General features: G+C 39.8%; 1 protein-coding gene across 4 annotated transcripts in view; it reads right to left on the minus strand.

The window, feature by feature from the left end:
* The window catches only part of arid2 (AT-rich interactive domain 2), a 57,227-nt gene extending 45,504 nt beyond the window's left edge, over positions 1-11,723 (minus strand). For 3 of the 4 annotated variants that reach the window (XM_079817026.1, XM_079817025.1, XM_079817024.1), the window contains exons 1-3: positions 11,283-11,707; positions 11,078-11,171; positions 10,332-10,429 (exon numbers count right to left, since the gene is read on the minus strand). In XM_079817026.1, the coding sequence (XP_079673152.1) occupies positions 10,332-10,429; positions 11,078-11,171; positions 11,283-11,374 (284 nt within the window). In that variant the 5' untranslated portion in view covers positions 11,375-11,707. Of the gene's footprint in view, positions 1-10,331; positions 10,430-11,077; positions 11,172-11,282 lie in introns of all 4 variants that reach the window. The other variant, XM_079817023.1, reaches the window with a different exon arrangement.
* Between the last annotated feature and the right edge of the window lie 5,966 nt (positions 11,724-17,689).

Below are 17,689 nucleotides of genomic sequence, written 5' to 3' on the forward strand. Positions count from 1 at the left end.
CGAACGGCCAATTATACTGTATAAATATAGTAAGCGGAGCCTTGAATAAAACTAACTGTATTGTTATTTATATCTAATTTTTTCCTTTAATTATCTCGATATATACATTTATCATCTCGATATGTATCGTTAATAAATAATATATATAGCCATTGAAGAGAAAGTCCTCCCAAAAATGAAAATTGTGTCATTGCTTACAAGCCCTCAAGTTATTCAACACACTTATTTTTATTAGCACAAAAGATTATATTTTGAGGGATTTACAGTTTCGGTTTCCATCGACTTCAATTGCATTTGTTGTCCATACAATAAAAGTCAATGGGAACTGAAATAATGTGGCTGCCAAAATTCCTCAAAATAACTTTTACACTCCACTGAAGAAAGTTTTATTTGTATATCAGTGTTAAAATTTTCACTACATGCATGTGAGTATTGGCCACTGAGAAATTAATGAATGGCTAAGGAGAAAAAAACCCGGCAGAAGCTGATGATTATTGCGGTCGATGTGAGAGTTCAGACAAACCCACAGCTGATTACAGGCTGATGTTTCCTCCAGAAGGCCTAAATGAAGCCCTTCTGAGATCTACCTAATCAAAAACATCTAATTAAGATCTTCAGTAGCACTCCATAATTACAGGTGTGTTGGAAATGAACTTTCATCGAGAAGCCCTGATCGAAGAAGTCTGGTTTTCAGATTCAGCATCTGCCATCCAAACCAGACAAGCATGTAAATACAGAAGCTGAGAGATCAGGAACTATGGCATCCACGTGCACTTGGATTTACTGCCCCCTACTGGAGACAAAAGGTGGAGGAGCTGCTAAACATACTGGAAGAACATCTAACAGGACTGGAGACAATTATCATGCTATTATCAGGGCTCCTACACAATTTTCATTTCAAAATTCCAGACATTTTTCCCACCATATTTAACTTATGATCAAATGTTTTCAAATTCAACTGCTAACAAGTTTGTTACATTCTAAAGATTTAGTATTGGCGTTTTTGCCTTTTATTAGGATAGGAAAGTAGCTGGACAGGAAGTAAGTCAAAACCTCCATCTAATATTTAGAATATTAAAATATTGCCTTTTGTGACCTTAAAGGGTTAGTTCACCCAAAAATGAAAATTCTGTCATTAATGACTTCCCCTCATGTCGTTGGACACCCGTCAGACCTCCGTTCATCTTCAGACACAAATGAAGATATTTTAGTGTAAATCTGATGCTCTGAAAGGCCTCCATTGGCTCAATGCACGGTTCACTCTCAAGACCCTTAAAAGACACTAAAGACGTCGTTACAAAGTCCATCTCACTACAGCGGTTCTACAATAACTTTATGAATCGGCGAGAATAGTTTTTGTGCGCAAAAAAACCCTAAATAACGTCTTATATAGTGATGACGATTTCAAAACACGGCCTCATGAAGCTTCGAAGCGTTATGAATCAGTGAGTCGATTCATGATTCGGATCGCGTGTCAAACTGCTGAATCGACTCACTGATTCATAACGCTTCGAAGCTTCATGATGCCGTGTTTTGAAATCGTCATCACTATATAAGTCGTTATTTAGGGTTTTTTTGCGCACAAAAACTATTGTCGCCGATTCATAAAGTTATTGTAGAACCGCTGTAGTGAGATGGACTTTGTAACGACGTCTTTAGTGCCTTTTAAGGGTCTTGAGAGTGAACCGTGCATTGAGCCAATGGAGGCCTTTCAGAGCATCAGATTCACACTAAAATATCTTCATTTGTGTCTGAAGATGAACGGAGGTCTTACGGGTGTCCAACGACATGAGGGGAAGTCATTAATGACAGAATTTTCATTTTTGGCTGAACTAACCCTTTAAGAAACTCAATGCGAAGCCCTCAGTACCGAGCCGAGCAGTTCCCTCGCGGGGAGGGAACAATTGCAAAAAACAATTGCTTTGTTTTTAATGCACTTTAATGTACTGTATGGAAAACAACGTCTTAAATGAACTTGAGAGAAAATGAGATCAGATCCGCGTCATGTTCGTCAGCGGCCGTTCTTAAAGTGACAGGAGCACTGATGATGCCTGTCATTAATGTTCATCAAAGAACAACGGGAACAGAAAATTGTAGCTTTAAAGCTACACTGTGTGATATTTTCCCCCATCTAGCGGTGAAAAGGTTTATGACCATCCAGTGAATATTAGTTTCTCTTCCTCTCAATTCCGATTTTGTTTTAACTCCTACGGTGGCCGATTTAGTCCAAGATTAATATGGCTTCCAGTTCAACCTCGTCCACATTCGACACGGTGCCATCGAGTGTTAAAACGCGAAAGGCGAAGCTTGAATTTACGGGTTTGTCCCTCTTTGGCTAATGTACTTTCAAGATGGAGGAGCAACATGGCGACCCACATTCGAACCCTCACCCGTATGTATTTACAATGGCATATTATAAACTTACGAGAATACTTTATTACTTGAAAGAAGTAAATATACATTAATGAGCACATGTATTTTTGAAAGAACTAAGTGTTTTTAGCTAAGAATAAACAAAAAAAAGTTACACAGTGTAGCTTTAATGATGATGAATCTATATTTTACTTATTATTTATGCAGTTAAGAAAGCTGTTGATAACTTTATTCAATTTCTGCGTGGGCTATGTCTGACAGGGAAGGCCATGGGTAAATATAACATTTATTATAATGGGTTTGTGTAAAGATTGTTTTAAGTTAAATTAAATCAAAAGTTGTTTTTTAAAGCCTAATAAATGTTGAGATTGGGAGCTTTCAGTTATCCTGTAATGTAACGTCATTAATGTTTCATAGAGACATCAGTGATACTGGCCTTCATTCATAAAAAGATGCCATTTAAAATATACTGTCTTTAAATTGTTTCTTCATTCATTTGGAGAGTAACTGAAATTATTACAATATCAAAATATTAAAAACTCAACATGATTAATTAAAGAAAAATATCGCGATTAATTCAGTTTTTTTTTTCATCAATTCACAGGACTAATATTTTCTTGTGACTTGAAGTACTTGGAGTGCCATATTTGTCCGGAAAAGTCCTGAGTAAATGTGATGTGTGTTACCTCAATACATTTAAAGTCATTCATTCTAATTGTATGTTCTATTATATTAACATTAAAAGCACACTCTTACGCTTTACGACTAAAATAACAGTTAAGGGTAAAAAAAAAAAAAAACTGAATTCCCAAAAATGAAAACGGAAAAAACGGAATTTGGGACAAAATAAAACCGATTTCATCCCTAACGGACCACGACATATCCAAAATTCACTCGTACACGAAGAGAAGAATGACACTATTTATGCGTATGGACACTCACAGAGGTTCATTTGAGTGCAATTTTGAGGAGTAAGTGATGTTCAATCTGCAAATAAACACTCAAAAAGCATTTATAAAATCACTCGACTTTGTTTGGGAGTAAAACAAAGGCATAAAGATGCTTATTTTACAAAACATGCTAAATGTAAACACTAGGGAATTATGACTCTTATGAATCTTTTTCGCTGAGCAGCTCATTGACATGAACTGAATCAAATGATTCGCTAAAATGAACGAATCGCATCACGCATGCTTCAATTACGCTGTGCATAAAAGCTGCCCCGTCCTTAAAAATGGACTATTTGCCAATTACTAAGACATTGACATGTGTTGTTTATTTGGCAGACTCGGAGCGCAGACGCCACATTTAAATGACTCATTTCACACACTCGGATCGGTTCAGAGGAAAGTGCATCACAACATGAACCCAAGGACCCGAGTTCAAATCCCTCTCCAGCTCTTCCCGCAGCTGTGACGGGGAAAACTCCTCTTTTCGGGATGAGAGATGAGAGTTAGACTACACCACGGCTTCCTAATGGAGACACCTGTTCAACTACAATCCATCAAAAAAGAAAAAAGATGGCAAATTAAATTCCTTGTGTGGTGATGGTGATATCCGGACAGAAATGAATCCCTCTGGATGCAGAATCGCCTGGATGGCTTTTCCCTCATGGGATGTGTGGAAGGTTCTTTCTTTCTGAGATAAACCTTGAACAGTTTCTTGGAAAAGGTCTTTGTAATTAAAACATTCCTGCATCCTGATCCACCTGCAGTAGTTTTGCATAAACAGGGATAATTTGGTTTCCGCTGCACAGATTTTCACTCACTTGACTTGATGTTTCCAGATTCCCCATCGCAGGTATTGGGTTTCCTCTGAACAATCATGTCTAAAGTCTTAAAAGCTTTGGATGCGAGCGCTCCAGACTCCCTAAGAGACGGATTCACCTCAACATGACACAAACCTCGGCAGGATTTCAAAAACTACCGGCGTTACATCAGAGTTGAGCAGCACTTTTGATTATGAGGATGAAACCAAGAGAGCACGTCTAATAAATCTATACATTAATTAGATGTGTGTGTGTGTGTGTGTGTGTGTGTGTGTGTGTGTGTGTGTGTGTGATGGGTAGGTTTAGGCGCAGGGGCAGTGTAAGGGGATAGAAAATACGGTTTGTACGGTATAAAAACCATTACGCCTATGGAATGTCCCTACATTTCACAAAACCCCCCCTGAGTGTGTGTGTGTGTGTGTGTGTGTGTGTGTGTGTGTTATGACCCCTTTAACTGGTTTTAATTGTACCAGGCATGGATTTATTAGATAATACGTCTAATAATGTGTGTGTGTGTGTGATGGGTAGGTTTAGGCGCAGGGGCTGTGTGTGTGTGTGTGTGTGTGTGGCGCAGGGGCGCAGGGGCTGTGCTGTATCTCCCAAGAGTTTTTAGTTTATCATATAAAAGACAGATACACTGTACCGATAAAACAGCCGAGTCCGTGGAGGCGTGAAGTGGGCGGGGCTAAAGAGTCACACACACACACACACACTCAGGGGGGGGTTTGTGAAATGTAGGGACATTCCATAGGCGTAATGGTTTTTATACCGTACAAACCGTATTTTCTATCCCCTTACACTGACCCTAAACCTACCCATCACACACACACACACACACACACACACACACACACACACACACACAGCCCCTGCGCCTAAACCTACCCATCACACACACACACACACACCCTGCGCCTAAACCTACCCATCACACACACACACACACACACACACAGCCCCTGCGCCTAAACCTACCCATCACACACACACACACACACCCTGCGCCTAAACCTACCCATCACACACACACACACACACAGCCCCTGCGCCTAAACCTACCCATCACACACACACACACACACACACACACACACACACACACACACACACACTTCACCCTCTTTTTGTAATACCTATGTCATACCCATGTCATTATACACATTTGTGTCCTGATATTTCACAAATACATGCCCACACACACACACACACACACACACACACACACACACACACACACACACACCTACAGAGTAGTGTTGATCCTTCATATCTCCCAAGAGTCTTTAGTTTAACATATTTATAGACAGATACACTGCACCGATTCTTTCAGAAAACAGCCGAGTCCGTGGAGGCGTGCAGTGGGCGGAGCTAAAGAGTCACACACACACACACACACACACACACACACACACCCGGATAACTCTTGAGTCACTATATGTTGGTGTTGTTCACATTATATGCACTTACGCGCCGATCGCCAACAAAACACACACACATTTGATGCAGCTTCACTCACGCCTGCGGTTTCCACTCATGACCGGGAACTAGGGCTGTGCGATATTGAAGAAAAATGCGATATCCTTGTTAAATAATGCGATATTCGATATGCGACACGATATTGCTTTAAGTGTGTAAAATCTATTTCTTTCCCCAACTGATATCGTTCACTTAAAGCATAACCGACTGTGTTTACATGAATACTCATCAAGACATTTGACAGTTTGAGTGTGTAACAAGCCCGGCTTGTAAAAAAAGAACGGCTTGTGCGCACGTTTCGGTGTGTGTGTGTGTGTGTGTGTGTGTGTGTGTGTCAGACAGCGCGAGGCTGCAAGGAGTTGTTTTTTGCAAGATATTGTGTTTAATAACTGCATCGACCTAAAATTTACACTTTTCACAATGTTGAAGTTGCCTATTAAAATCATTCAGATATTGCGTACCCTTGCGATATGTACCTTTGCGATATTTCGATAATTTGATATATTGCGCAGCCCTACCGGGAACAAACAAACAAAATCACACACACACACACACACTGCATCCACTGTTCCCTTAACGCTGGATTATTTGGGAAGCTGAACAAGGAGATCTTTCCCTCACACACACACACTTCTTAAGTGACATTGTTGATCTCGGGTCTAAAAACAAAATGGCCGACGGCTCCCATAACCCGAACGAAGCTCGTTGATGGACGCGCTCTTGCTCTGGTTGATGTGTGTGTGTGTGTGTGTTCATCCAGGAGAAGTGCCCATATAAGGCATTCCGCCCTTTATGACATCATACAGGGCCATACTCTAAAAAAAAAACTTTCAGAAACTTGGCACAGTCACACGTCCAACGCGTGTTTTGAAATGTTGCCCATGTTCATCATGAGAATCAACTCTTTAACAGTGTCAATAAGGCCGAATGGATGAAATCGCATCAGACCCGCCTCCCTTTAAAAGATTTGCATCCCTCAGCGTTTTCCCGAGATCACCCCACAAACAACCTCTCTTGCAATGACCGAAGACGTTAAAGGAGACTTTGCAGAATGATAATTGTGTCTGGTCCGCTGCATGGCAGGTGTACGTCTCCTCGCGGCCCACACAGCCCAAACGCTCCCTGCTGCCAAGTCTGTCTCACTCTCATCCCCTCCATAACCTACTAAACTAGAGAGAAACGCACGTGGAAAACCAGCAGCTCGCTGACAACACTGCTACGGCGTGCGGAAAGATTTTGCGTGTGCAACAGCTGGTGACATCTTTGGCTGTTTACACATGAATCAAGAGTGTGTGTGTGTGCGTGTGTTGTAAAACACCATTAACCCCATTCATAAGCACGCAGATACCAACCTAGAAAGCACAAAACGAGCTAAATAAAGCGACGGTTATAGTCTGAACACGGGTCCAAAATAATCAGCACATCAGCACATGCATGTTGTGAAACTTCTTATCAAAAACCACAAAACCCTGCCTCCAAAACAAAAGACCCAGAGACCAATGCAAATGACAGATGCATCCTTTAAAGAGACCCACATACAATCCCAAAATCATCATCTAAGACTGTAAAACATGCTGGTTTAGATTCGCCACGTAAGGAGCCATGCATAGTTTTTACACTTTAATTTGGGCTTGTGTTCTAAGATAAATCTCTTATTAAAACATACAGGAATCATCAAATGCACTGAGACACATACGCATCGTGCAATGCAAGATTTAAAATCCCACATATTAAAACACAAGTAATGTTGCATTAGGGCATGTTAGAGAAGCATGTGTAAAACACAAGAAAAATTATCTAAACCTAAAGTAAAGCTGTTAGAGTTTGTTCAAATGCACATGAATTAACACATGCATGTTGTGAAGCTTGTATAAAAACGAAACGCTACTATATGCCAGTGCAAATGACAGATGCATCCCTAAAAAAGACCCAAATACAAGTCCAAAATCATCATCTAAGACTGTAAAACATGCTGGGTTAGATTGCATTCGCCAGGTAAGGAGCAATGCATAGAACAAACCAACATGAAAGAGTAAAAACTAAGATAAAACTCTTTTTAAAACATACAGGAATCATTAAATGCACATTGTGAAACTCCTATAGGCCAATCAAAGTGACAGATGCATCCCTAAAAGAGACTCAAATACACTGTAAATCTCCCTGGTTTAGATTTAAAATCCCACATATTAAAACACAAGTAAAGTTGCATTAGGACATTTTAGAGAAGCATGTGTAAAACACACAATAAATGATCTAAAACTAAAGTGAAGCCGTAAGAGTTTGTGTTTCTTGTGTTTAAATGCACATGCATGTTGTGAAGCTTGTATAAAAAAATAAACAAAGTACTAAAGGCCAATCAAGTGACAGATGCATGCATACTTAAAAGTGACCCAATATACCACCGCAAACTCACTGATTTAAGTTGCATTTGTCATTTTAATTATGCATTAGGAACACAAGAAAAATTATCTAAACCTAAAGTAAAGCCGTTAGAGTTTGTTTAAATGCACATGAATTAACACATGCATGTTGTGAAGCTTGTATAAAAACTAAAAGTACTAAAGGCCAGTGCAAATGACAGATGCATCCCCTAAGAGAGACCCAAATGCAAGTCCAAAATCATCATCTAAGACTGTAAAACATGCTGGGTTAGATCGCATTCGCCAGGTAAGGAGCAATGCATAGAACAAACCAACATGAAAGAGTAAAAACTAAGATAAAACTCTTTAAAACACAGGAATCATTAAATGCACATTGTGAAACTCCTATAGGCCAATGCAAGCGACAGATGCATCCCTAAAAGAGACTCAAATACACTGTAAATCTCCCACATATTAAAACACAAGAAAAATTATCTAAACCTAAAGAGTTTTTGATTCTTATGTTTAAATGCACATGCATTAAGGTTGCATTTGTCACTTAAATGATGCATTAGGATGCATGTGTAGAACACAAGAAAAGTTGCGTTTTCTTATTTTAAATATACATGATTTAGCACATGCATGTTGTGAAGCTTGTATAATACAAATAAACACTCCTATAGGCCAATGCAAGCGACAGATGCATCCCTAAAAGAGACTCAAATACACTGTAAATCTCCCTGGTTTAGATTTAAAATCCCACATATTAAAACACAAGTAAAGTTGCATTAGGACATTTTAGAGAAGCATGTGTAAAACACACATTAAATGATCTAAACCTAAAGTGAAGCCATTAGAGTTTGTGTTTCTTGTGTTTAAATGCACATGCATGTTGTAAAGCTTGTATAAAAAAATAAAGTACTAAAGGCCAATCAAGTGACAGATGCATGCATACTTAAAAGTGACCCAATATACCACCGCAAACTCACTGATTTAAGTTGCATTTGTCACTTTAATTATGCATTAGGAACACAAGAAAAATTATCTAAACCTAAAGTAAAGCTGTTAGAGTTTGTTCAAATGCACATGAATTAACACATGCATGTTGTGAAGCTTGTATAAAAACTAAAAGTACTAAAGGCCAGTGCAAATGACAGATGCATCCCCTAAGAGAGACCCAAATACAAGTCCAAAATCATCATCTAAGACTGTAAAACATGCTGGGTTAGATTGCATTCGCCAGGTAAGGAGCAATGCATAGAACAAACCAACATGAAAGAGTAAAAACTAAGATAAAACTCTTTAAAACACAGGAATCATTAAATGCACATTGTGAAACTCCTATAGGCCAATGCAAGCGACAGATGCATCCCTAAAAGAGACTCAAATACACTGTAAATCTCCCACATATTAAAACACAAGAAAAATTATCTAAACCTAAAGAGTTTTTGATTCTTATGTTTAAATGCACATGCATTAAGGTTGCATTTGTCACTTAAATGATGCATTAGGATGCATGTGTAGAACACAAGAAAAGTTGCGTTTTCTTATTTTAAATATACATGATTTAGCACATGCATGTTGTGAAGCTTGTATAATACAAATAAACACTCCTACAGGCCAATCAAAGCGACAGATGCATCCCTAAAAGAGACTCAAATACACTGTAAATCTCCCTGGTTTAGAGTTAAAATCCCACATATTAAAACACAAGTAAAGTTGCATTGGGACATTTTAGAGAAGCAGGTGTAAAACACACAATAAATGATCTAAACCTGTGTTTAAATGCACATACATGTTGTGAAGCTTGTATAAAAACATAAACAAGACTCCTATAGGCCAATCAAAGCGAAAGATGCATCCCTAAAAGAGACTCAAATACATTGTAAATCTCCCTGGTTTAGATTTAAAATCCCACATATTAAAACACAAGAAAAAAGTTTTTGCTTCTTATGTTTAAATGCACATGCATTAGGTTGCATTTGTCACTTAAATGATGCATGTGAACGACACAAGAAAAGTTGTGTTTCTTATTCAAATATACATGATTTAGCACATGCATGTATAAAAAAATAACCAAATACTGAAAAGGCCAATGCAAATGACAGATGCATCACAAAAAGAGACCCAATAATATACCAGTGATTTAAGTAAATGATGCATGTGCAGAACACAATAAGACGAAATGAATACAAAACTGTCTAAAGTCTCCTCAATGCCACAAGCGATCCCCCAAAACCCAGTCGGAACCGAGCCGCGTGTTTGAGTGCACGAGAGCCGAGAAGCGTCTGTAAACATTGAGCACATGTGCCGGAGTTGATCAGAGAGGGAGAAACTGAATAAGAAACACTCACCGAAGGTAGTACTGTTTCAAAACAAAAGCAGCATTCGAGCAACTCCTGGGGAAATTGAAATCCTCGCCCAGTTCGGACCACTGGTTCTTGTCGGACACCTGTAGGGGTGATGAGACGGATGAGAGAGGTTCGGTTCAGCTGCAGGACCGTGTGTGTGTTAGATATATCTCTCTCTGTGTCTCTGTGTGTGTGTGTTGTGTGTAATGTGTGTATGCTAACTCGCATTAGCACTCCGGCTAACTTACACTTTCCCGTGTGAAATGACTAAATCAGACCCGGTGGGGAGAACCAACCTAAGGCGGGGGGAACCCGTCCGAACCCGCGCGACTGGACCGCGGATCTGGCGCGGTCGGTTTGCGGGTGTATTTAATTTACACCGCGGAATACGCAGGCCTGTGTGCGGCCTACGGGCTCGCAGTGCTCCGCCACACGGGAGGAATAAGCAAACACGGCGGGTCCGGACGGGGTTCGGCGCCTTGGCTTCGGTTCTCGTGATCGATGTAAAAGCCGCCCGGTAATTTTGAAGTGAGTGTGTGTGAAGGAGTGTGTGCGCCAACACACTCACACACACACACTCGCTCACTCACATACTCATACATACACTCACACACTCACACACAGGCCGATGCTCGGCAGAACCGTTGGCAGATCCGCCGAACCGGGCCGGAAGAGTGTGTGTGAGATGTGAAATGTTGAGTTTAGTGAGTGTGTGTGTGTGTATGTGTGTGTGTTTGTAGGGAACTTACCTTCGCGAAGCCCCCTAAAGACACCACTCTCACATAGAGAGCTCCCAGGTCCAGCTCCTTGCCACCCACCACGGGAACCTTTCTAAACGGTGATCTGTGGAGGAGAAAAAGAACCGAATGAGCACCCGTGATCCGTCCGGACCCCCTCACGCGCCCGGCGCGGGTCACTCAAGTTATAATAAGCGCGAAATTCCCGCTCGCTCACCCTCGGCTGTGGTGAAACTGCCGCAGCTCGTCCAGGAAAGCCTGTCCTTTCCTCCGCTGCTCGGGGAGGTTTTTCCCCGTCGAGTTCGCCATCGTTTCGCTGAAATTCGGTCAAACCCCCGGCTCAGATTCGGTTCCTAAGAGTCCGGGGATCCCATGCTCCGGTCCGGCGCGGCTGCGTGTTTTTGAAAAGTTAAAGAAATGACGGAGGATGAGAGTGGAGAAACCGCTCCAACGGCAGCCCGAACAGACCCCGCGCGAGCTCAGCCCAACCGCCGCGCTGCGCCGCTCATGGCTGCACGGGAAAACAACGGTACCGGCTGCGCTTGTGTTGGGGTTTGGAGTGGGTTTTTTGACAGTGCGGGACGGACGCGGCTCCGGTTTAATCGCGCACACTGTGAAGCGGCAGCGGGATCCAGTTCAGACAAAAAGACCCGAGGCCGCGCGACTCCGCGGCGCCTCCAGCAGGCAAACGTTGGTATTGCAACCGCCACAGCGCCGCTCATGAACAATAGACGGAGCTCGCTGAAGGAAAGGGGGAGTCTCGAAACTCCCCACAAACCGTTAAAAACGGAACCCAGCCATGAGCGTCGGGTGGGGGGAAGGGAACTGTCAGATTACACTAGCGTCATAAAAATGATAAAACTCGAGTCAAGCAAAGTGTTGACTATGAGAAAGAAGCTTAAATGATCATACTCCTCAGTCTTTTTGTGCTATGTTTCCATCCAGCTATTTAAATGCAAATATTGCGTTTAAAAAACGTTGGATGGAAAGGCAGAGATGCACATCAATTCTAAAAGCGTGAATAAACTACACATTTTTTAAGGACGCGAGAAAGACACAATAATAATAATTGCAAACATTTATTGAGGCGCAAATAATTTATGATGAAACAGTGGCTTCCCTGATTGCAGTAACTTCCTTTTTATTACAGATATTAGCCCAAATTAACCCAGGAAGTGATGATTTTGTTCTCATGAACACATGGAAATTGTGCTTTCCCAGATGTTTTATTGCAATGATCCAATTTTGCAACTTTGGATGGAAACTATTTTTTTTTAGTGCTGTCAAATCGATTAATTGTGATGAATCGCATCCAAAATAAAAGTTTGTGTTTACATAATATATGTGTGTGTGCTGTGTATAATTATCATATATATATATACATACACACACTCATTCATGTATACATTTAAGAAATATTTGCATATATATGTGTATTTATATATACATACTAATTATACACAGAACACACATATATTATGTAAACACACTTTTATTTTGAAAATTGTGATTAATCGATTTGACAGCACTAAAATTTTTCAATTTTGCTATGGAATTTTATAAAATATATACATTTTATATATATATATATATATATATATATTATATATATATATACACACACACACACACTCATCCATGTATATATTTAAGAAATTCATCTCGTATATATATATATTAGGGCTGTCAAAAGATTAATCGCGATTAATCGCATCCAAAATAAAAGTTTGTGTTTACATAATATGTGTGTGTGTACTCTGTTAATTATTATTTATATATAAATACACACACATTCATGTATATATAATAAATATTTGCATGTATATACTGTATATACAATTATATAATCTATAATATATATAAATATAAATGTTGTATATATAAAAATAAATAAAAAATCTTAAATATATACATGCTTGTGTGTGTATTTATTTATAAATAATAATTAACAGAGTACACACACATATATTATGTAAACACAAACTTTTATTTCGAAAACCGCGATTAATCGCAATTAATCGATTTGACAGCACTAATATTTTCCCCCATTTTGCAAGGGAATTGTATTATATATATATATATATATATATATATATATATATATATATATATATATATATATATATATATATATATATATATATATATATATATATATATATCCAACATGATTAATTATGACTTCTGAAATGTAAGAGTAAAAGCCTCTCAGTCAGAAATCACATATCTGGCACTGCGCGCTGCTCAGAAACAAACATTAATAGCTTAAGTTAGACCGTGGTGTCTGCAGTTAAAGTAGTACAATCTGCGCTTTGTTGCGGTGGATGGACAGTCATTTACTCCCGGTCCCTTGTGATAACCGCCGGGCGGATATAAACGACACGGGGTGACTACATTCAACCATTACACGCACCCCTCTCGCAAGTTATTCCTCTACAAAATGGCGGAGCTCGACGCGAAAGACCCCATTTTGTCAAGCAGACGATAAGAACAGCGGGAGAATAAGCGGAATTTTATATTTCTAACGATATTTTGAGTGAGTTTCGGGAAGCGTTTCGCCGCGCGTGCTGAAATGTTGAGCCGTCGCGCGGCGGAGTGGAGAATAGTGTCCGCGCGCTCTGGGTTTGACGCAGCTCGAGCACTGCGCGAGCACACATTTTACAAGCTAGATTAGATTTATATCATATTTTAAATAACAAATAGGGAGACATTTTATCTAAAGTCTTGACTGTTTAATGTTTCGATCGGTTAGAATTGTTAGCATTATGTGTGTCCGTTTATTTGCCATATATTATATCTGTTTTCATTTTTGATATGTACTGCAAAGTTGTGTTGCTACTTATATATATGTTAAGAAATGCAGCTATATATACGAACCATGCATTTATGGACCGCTTTCTCAAGGTGATGGAAAACCTAAAAATATAAATGTTTAAATTGTCATATAAATATGATAATCGCGTTGTCAGATCATTATTCCATCGGCTGGAAAATTGTTCTTTTGTGAGTGCAATCTCTTTAAAAATGATATAAGACTGGAAAAGTCATGCAATCATTGCATATTGAAATGCATAGACATGAAGATTGAAGTACATGCAGATTTGATTCAGCAAACTCATAAACATGCATCATCAGTAGATATTAGACATAAGCCACTTTACCAGACTGTCCACATAATCTGTGTAGTATTAGTCGATCATCTGAAGGATGCACGACTAAAACAGAATTATTATATCTCAGACTTTGCTAAACTCAGACAGCAACATATATAAAGTAGCATGAAGGTTTTAAAGGCGGCAAAGATGAGCAGCATTTACATATGATTTGGGAAAGTGCGCCTTCTTGTGGTTAAACATGGGGGAAAATGATAGTATATATATTTTGTTGGTCCCCCTTTTGCTGACCCGTCATGGACTCCACTTGACCCCTGAAGGTGTGCTGTGGTATCTGGCACCAAGATGTTAGCAGCAGATCCTTTAAGTCCTGTAAATTGGCCTCCATGGATCGGACTTGTTTGTTCAGCTCATCCCACAGATGCTCGATTGGATTGAGATCTGGAGAATTTGTAGGCCGGGTCGACGCCTCAAACCATTCCTGAAGCATTTGTGCTTTGTGGCGGCGCATTATCTGCTGAAAGAGCCACAGCCACAGGGAAAACCGTCTCCATGAAAGTCTGGACATGGTCTCAGCAATGCTGAGGTAGGTGGTGCGTGTCAAAGTCACATCCACATGATGGAGGACCCAAGGTTTCCCAGCAGAACATTGCCCAAAGCATCACTGCCTCCGCCGGCTCGCCATCTTCCCATAGTGCACCTGGTGCCATGTGTTCCCCAGCTCAAATCCTTACGCTTGCCCATTTTTCCTGCTTCTAACACATCAACTCTGAGGACAACATGTTCACTTGCTGCCTAATATATCCCACTAACAGCTAATGAAGAGATAATCAGTGTTAGTCACTTCACCGGTCATAATGTTATGCCTGATTGGTGTGTTAAGGTTTTCCCATTCAATACAATGCATCTGTACACTGGATCTAATTTACATATTAATGTGTCGTCTCCAAAAATGCCTGATGGACATGATTTAAGTCCGGCATTTATGAAACCAATGCCCTGTTTGGTAACAGAAAGTCAGATTTTGATCAGAAACCTTTTTCCTGAGATGCTGATTTATAACAATTTGAATATTAATCCGATTTAAATGTTAATTACAAAATATTATATTTCCAAAAGAGTGCTTAATTTGATCATTGAGTCAAGACCAATGCAAATTCGATGTCCTGGTGAAACTTCAAAACTAATGGTATCTCTGAGTGTGCTCCTTACAGGACATCCAGACTAAAACTGACAGAGAAATCAAATATAATGTCCTCTAGAGTGGACAAAACTCTTCCTGTTTCCCAGGAGATTAAATGCAGGTTGTAGTTTGTGTTTTTAGCCACTAGAATGCAGCACTTGCACACAAATCAACTGTTATAATCTCATTATATAGATTAAGAGGTTAAATCGATTATGACAGAGAATGGTGTAGTAAAACCCATTTCCAGTGGTGTAAAGTATTTGAGTAAATGTAATTAGTTACTATACTTAACCCTTAATCGCCCCTCAAGTAGGGTTTACGTTTGAGTCCCTTGGGGTCAGATAGACCCCAAACTTTTACAGAGCGATTGCATAAGGAAATATAATTTTTTTACATGGAAAACTATATATCATTTTTTTTATTTACTTCTCAACTATACATTTATGCTGTGTTTTTGTGGGTATTTGGTAGTTTTTTACCTATTTACTGCACAAATACTTAACTATGTCATAAATTGGCTCATTAAAAATCATTTTTTTATGAAAAAATCACTTGAATGATGATCTTAAATAAATATAAATAGTTTTTGGACATTGCTCTATGTGTTAGGGATAGAATACCGCCATCTGTAGGTTTGTGGAAAAACTTTAGGAATTATAGTTAAAGGTCCCATGGCATGACATTTTCATTTTATGAGGTATTTCAACATTAATATGAGTTCCCCTAGCCTGAATATTGTCCCCAAGTGGATAGAAATGTTGATCGGTGTAAAACCGAGTTCTGGCTGTCTTTCTCTGCCTTTGAGAAAATGACAGGCCCGACTAGCCAATCCTGAAGCCTCCTGGTTTGACGTCCAAGCAGGAATATGCCCAGAGAATCTGGCACGCCCATGCAAAGAGATCATTAACGTTACTTGTGAACGAGTGAATGCTGGCAGTTTCTCAGTGTTTGGATGTACAAATGAAAACAGAAGTCTTTCTTCAGTTCCTTCTGATCTGTGATCATTGATTTCTTATGTGTAGCTTATTATTTATTATTTGTGGACACGCAGCGGCTTCTCTCTCTCCCGACAGAACAGTGTTTTTGTGTTTTCTATCTTGTGAGTCAGTGTTTTTGTACGTCCTTGTCGCGTCTATCTGTTCTAAAATGTGCATACAGTCTTTTCTGTTTAACATCAGCAGTCACATCTTTAGAGATAAACTTCACGCACGCTGAAGCTCGGCCTCCAACATCCCCGACCCCCAGTACTGCATCTGGCCCACAGCGGAGGCACCAAACGCGGCGTGAGATTAAGCAGAAGGGGGTAAGCGTGAGGGTATCCGGCTAGGCTAGTCAGCTAACCCCACAATAAACTGGATTACATTCGATTACTGCTGTTGTGTCTTTGTTTGCGCTGTGTAACGTTACTCAATGCGCGTCAATGACGCTATTCATATGATTGGAACATATCTAGAAATAATGCAATACTCAACACTTACTAACTCGTTCATCTCGCTGTAATGGTACATTGCATGTGTTACAAAGTTGGTAGAATAATGATGAAGAGGACTCGGTGTGACTGGGACTCGTGTTTATTCAGAACTCTCAGATACAAACACAATAAACTCGCGCTGACTGACAGCGCTCTCATAACTCAGTAGTTACTATAAATAACTTTGTTAGCAATCGCTTCGTCTCCGTGATGTCCGGTTCGCGAACGAATCATTCTTTTGAATCGGTTCTTTTTAGTGAACCGAACCAGTTCACCAAATCGGACTGAATCGTTCTAAACGGTTCGCGTCTCGAGTCAGCGCTGATCCATAATTTACTAAAGTTACTAACTTTCTGACATGAGTGACAGTCCCTCCGACTAGAAATAAACTAATAACCTGAAGTATATGCTAGTAACTACAACAGTTCACCCTGAACTGAGACATGCTGAGAGAACTGATGAGAAGTGAACACAGGTCCATCCGTCTCTCTGGCAGACTCGTGCCTGCTCGTGCCTCGTTAAACCACGCCCCCTCCGCTAATTTAAAATGCAAAGATGTCAGCCAATCACAACAGTGGGCGTTTTTACTGAAGTCTCACAGCAGACACGCCTCTTGAAGCAGGGCATTCAGCCACAGGGCAAACAGCAGTATAGAAAAAATGCCTTTTATTTCTAAATTATGACATTTTATGATGTAAAAATCATACTAATAATATAAGTACACCTCAGAAAACACTATAAAATAATAGAAAAATGCCATGCCATGGGACCTTTAAAGAGAGAAAGTGAGCAATGACCACATTATCCACTAGAGGTCCAGAGGGAAGTTATGCAGAAGTTAAGCTGCCTTTCAT

The sequence above is a fragment of the Gobio gobio genome (genome assembly GCF_949357685.1).
Source record: "Gobio gobio genome assembly, chromosome: 5".
Classification (NCBI taxonomy): Eukaryota; Metazoa; Chordata; class Actinopteri; order Cypriniformes; family Gobionidae; genus Gobio; species Gobio gobio.